This window comes from Microtus ochrogaster, chromosome 5 (genome assembly GCF_000317375.1).
Source record: "Microtus ochrogaster isolate Prairie Vole_2 chromosome 5, MicOch1.0, whole genome shotgun sequence".
NCBI classification, from domain to species: Eukaryota; Metazoa; Chordata; class Mammalia; order Rodentia; family Cricetidae; genus Microtus; species Microtus ochrogaster.
Window position 1 is genome coordinate 16630406 of NC_022012.1, and position 4930 is coordinate 16635335.

Below are 4930 nucleotides of genomic sequence, written 5' to 3' on the forward strand. Positions count from 1 at the left end.
GCACACCTGCACTCACATGCATATCTTCACTCACACGCACACCTGTGCACACCTGCATACACATGCACACCTGCATATACACAAATAAAAATAAGTCATTAGAAAATTTATTTAGGGAGCTGGAGAGATGGGTTAAGAACACCTGTTACTCTGGCAGAGGATCTGGATTTCATTCTCAGCACACACATGGCAGCTTATAACCATCCATAACTCCAGTTCCCGGGGATCCAGAACCCTCTTCTGCTCTTCAAAAGTACAGTCACATATGTCATACACACATATACATGCAGACAAACAAACACATTTTTAAAAATGTTTAAAATATGTCTATTTAGGAAGTCGTGTTACAAAAAAATCCACTGCCACCTGGCCTCTGCACAGGCAGAGTAAATAGATTTCAGTGTCATTCTCGGGCGCTAGGAATTTGGGGACAGTTAGTGAGCATTGGCCTCCACTCAAGCCGACCACATTCACTCCTTACAAGAGAGCGGCTTGTCCGTAACTCTCTGATTTTACTGATTTATTCTGAGATAGGGTCTCTGTCTTAGTTGGGTTTATTGCTGTGAAATCAACATGATCATGGCAACTGTTATAAAGAAATCATTTAACTGGGGTGGTTCACTTACAGTTTCAGAGTTCAGTCCATTATCATCATAGCAGGAAGCATGGCGGGGTGCAGGCAGACATGATGCTGGAGCTGAGAGTACCACACCTTGCAGACAACAGGAAGTCAACTGACTGTCACACTGTGGGAAGCCACACCTCATAATAGTGATAATCCATTTAGGGGACATTTTTTTTTAAACCACCACAGTCTCACCATGTAGCCCTGGGTGGCCTGGGACTCAACAGCTGTGCCTATGCTCCTGCAGCAGCTCTGCTGCTTTCCCTGCTCTTTGTGTTCTAAGCCCCACCTTGTCTGGTGCAACTCCCTCAGCTCGGCCAGCGCCACAGTTGCAGAGTGAAAGCCCTCACCTGGATCAGACCTTTCCTTAAGGATTGTTGTGCTGGTTTTCTCTGTCCAAACCACTGAAACTTTTCCTTGCCAGGCTGTTTTGTTTTCTTACCCTTTGTGTGTTCACTGGGCCAGCATGTTTCATGTCCTTCAGGCACACATATATGCCTCTGTTCATGGCTTGGTGGTTTGGCACAGGTTGCAGCTTCTCTTTTCTTTTGGCTGTTTACTATATTTACTCATTTCTTGTCTTATTTAAAGGCTTTGAATTTTTTTAAACAGAGGCTGTTGTAGGGTGATTAATTGGCTATATATGTTGTTATATTGAAGCACTATGAGAAAAATTATCAAAATATGATAAAAACAGGAAATGAGTCAATATTGTTTAAAAATGTTGCCATTTGGGCTGGCACGCTGTTTCTGCTGGTAAAGGCACTCGCCCAAGCCGGACAACTGCCAAGTTGTGCTTGCACCTTCCAGTACACTAAAGTACACCCACACCCTGCTCCAGTACATAAAAAATGTGTTTTTTAAAGTTAGCATTAGACTTGCTTAAGGCAGGGCTGCCATTACCCAGAAGTGTGTAAACAATACAATATGTCCTGTGGCAGAGAAGATACTCTTGGACATTTTCCTCTCGTCTCTGTCATAAACAGAAAACCTATTTCTATTACATTTAGGGGTACAGATAGTAGTAGGTAACTGAAATATAAACATTAAGATTCATAAGATAGAAGTGAGATATGACTATGATTTCTTCTCAAAAAGACTTCCTGCCAACCCTGGAAGAGTGGTAATCAGAAGTTGGAGTATTGAAAATCAGCCTTACCAGGACAGGCTTGGTGCATGCCTTAATCCCACCACCTGGGAGGCAGAGGCAGGCGGATCTCTGAGTTTGAGGCCAGCCTGGTCTACATAGTGAGTACCAGGCCATCAGGGCCACATAGTGAGAGACCCCAAACTCAAAAATAAATAGATTCAGCCTTGATTTGGAATTTACAGGTAAAAATAACTTAAAGAATTATAAGAAGTTCTTTTCTTCTCAACTAGATCCCCTTCTACTTACATGGGCGTGTTTGTTTTGAAACAGGGTCTCTCTCACTGTAAATCCCTGGCTGTCCTGGAACTCCAGTGTAGACAGGCTGGCCTTGAACTCACAGAAATCTACCTGCTTCTGGGATTAAAGGTGTGTGACACTATTCCCTGCTCCATGTATGGTTTTCATGACTCAACAAGTTTCTTTAAAGTTGGGTGAAGGGTTGATTATAGACACATGGGCAACTTGACAATGGCAACACTGAGGAAAATGTCTCTCATTTTCCACCAACCACCAACTTCTTAGGGTCCTCAGGGAGGGGTGGGCTTCATGAGCCATCCCAGCTGCTGTGAGTTCAGCGGAACTCAGCATCCCAAACCACTCCCTAGTCCCTTCTGTCTGACCCTCTGTGATGTGCCCTGAGTGCAGGAGAGTGATAGAGATGGCTCACTTGGGACTGCCCATTCAAATGCCACTTAGTTCTTGATGCATTTCTCCATTAATCCTGCCCCCTGCAAAATGAAGCTGCTCTGATAGCAGATAGTAGTATTCATCCGTGGGCATACACACGGTTATTTAGATGGCGATTTGGTAGGAACACTGCCTCCTCTACCAGACAGCAGCAGCAGCTTCCCAACTAGAGTTACAACCTCAGTCACAGGCTTCGGGGTAGCTTTACAGTTTCTTTACACAGATTCTTTCCTATGGAGCGAGCCTTAATTCTGACCAAGCAGCAGTTGGCTGTCCCTGTAAGACTTTCACAGCTTGCCCTCAGTGGGCACATCACAGAGACTACAGCTGAGTTAGACTGTGGGTGACAATTCCACCGCAGCAGCCTGCATATCACCTCTGGTTCTGGGAAAGCTGACCAGCATGGAGGGTGAGAAGCAAGAGAATACAACAAGTTATGTCTGCCAGCTTGATGAGAGAGTCAGGAAGTCAGTCCACAAGAGTTTTCTTCTTCAGGTTTCATCATGCTAGCTGCATTTTGCTTCCCTTATTTAGATTTTTCTCTTCAAGACAGGGTTTCTCTGTGTAATCCTTTCTGTCCTGGAACTCACTGTGTAGCCCAGGCTGGCCTCCAATTCAGAGATCTGCCTGCCTGCCTGCCTCTGCTTCCTGCATGCTGGGATTAAAGGCGTGCATCATCTCTTAAATCAAGAGATTTATTTGAGTTTAGTCTCTCCTACCTGAGAATACAGCTCAATGGTAGACTTGCCTAGCATGTTCAAGGCCAAAGTCTGATCCTCGGCGTCACCACCAACAAAAGGTACGTCTGTCCTTACACACAGGAAGCTTAGCACCTGACTTTATACAAACGGATTCCGTTCCAAGATAAGAGTGTGAAGTCAAATACTGATTTTCTCTCTTTTATGCTTATGCTTAGCCATGAGAGGGCATAAAATAATATTTAATGTAGTAAAAGAAAGTAATTGACAATTTTTGTTTGCTTTTATATTTCGCAGCTAGTAACCTGACAGTCCACATATTTGTTTTTTTTTTTGTTTTGTTTTGATACAGGATTTCATCATGTAGCCCAGGCTGGCCTCAAACTCAGAGAGTCACCGATATCTGCCTCCAAGTTCCCAAGTACTGGGGTTAAAGATGAGAGCCACCACACCTGGTCTCATACCCACATATTTAAGATCCTGGAGAAAAAAAAAATCACTTCCAAAATGTAACTTGTAGCTGTAAAACACAATTCCTTTTTTCAGGTATCTTATGAAGATGTGGATCGCTTAAAAGGGTTGGCAGTTACTGAGAACATGAGAGTGCCCCACTTCCTGCAAGACCACAGCCGCTACATGGAGCACTTGGAGAGGATCATGGAGGTGAACGAGCTGACTGATGCCGAGCTGAAAGACCTCATCTAAGCAGTGACAGCGACTCCTCCATGGCTGCTAGTGGCTGGGGCACCTAGCGCCTGCACTGTAGAGGAGAGTGGTGGCTGAGCTCAGCTTTCCGAAGACCAGCCCTCAGTATCCAGCTGAAATTTAGGTTATATGTAAACCTGAAACTATTTTCCTAAAATGTTTCTATAGTCTGCAGGTGGAAGTCACTTCTCTTCATCCAGGTCTCAGCAGAGACAAATGGAGATTGCTGCTGCTGAAGACTCCGGGATGAACTGTAAACCTGAGCACCGAGGCCAGCTCCAGGTTCCACGCTGTACTGTACAAACTCCAAGGTTCTAGTTCCTCTGCTAAACAGTGGTGATGGTTCTTCTTCAAAATACTCATTTTGTAACTCGCCAAAAGGCTGGCAATATCTAAGAGTTCTTATTTTTCCTATGGTAAGTAATGTTAAAAGGAAAATGAAAAGAAATTTGAAAACTTTTCATTAAGTTCTTTGTTTTATACATTTTCATTTTTATTTTCTGAGTTTATATAAGCTCGAGAAGGGGTGTGTGTGTGTGTGTGGCAAAGGATCAGACATGGGTATAATCTGCCACTGATCCACACCCAAGGCTCTACGTTTGTTTCTCCTTGTCCTCCCCACCACCATTTCTAGAGTACACTGAAGAGGACAGCAGGCGGTTGTAACTAGAGGTCACAGCTCAGGGCCTGTCCAGTTACCTCCGAACCACACTGTGTTGAAAACATAGTTGCCCCTTTAAACTTCAGTCAGCTTTTAAGATCCTTCCCTTGGCGAGGGAATCGAGTGACAATTCCCTCCAGCGGGTGGCTAGAAAGTGAGTCGCTGCTTTCTGCCTTTTATCTTAGTCCTTCATTCATTCGCTCATCCATCCATCCATCCACTCATCCATCCATCCATCCATCCATCCACTCATCCATCCATTCATCCATCCATCCATCCATCCATCCATCCATCCATCCATCCATCCAATCATCCATCCATCCATCCATCCATCCATCCATCCATCCATCCATCCATCCAATCATCCATCCATCCAATCATCCATCCATCCACTCATCCATCCA

At 44.4% G+C, this 4930-nt stretch overlaps 1 protein-coding gene across 2 annotated transcripts in view; it reads left to right on the plus strand.

Moving 5' to 3' along the window:
• Kiaa0895 (KIAA0895 ortholog) overlaps window positions 1-4930 on the plus strand; it is a 53890-nt gene that overhangs the window by 45875 nt on the left and 3085 nt on the right. For both annotated transcript variants that reach the window (XM_005346950.3, XM_013346268.2), the window contains one exon: window positions 3707-4281. In XM_005346950.3, the coding sequence (XP_005347007.2) occupies window positions 3707-3865 (159 nt within the window). In that variant the 3' untranslated portion in view covers window positions 3866-4281. The remainder of the gene's footprint in view (window positions 1-3706; window positions 4282-4930) is intronic.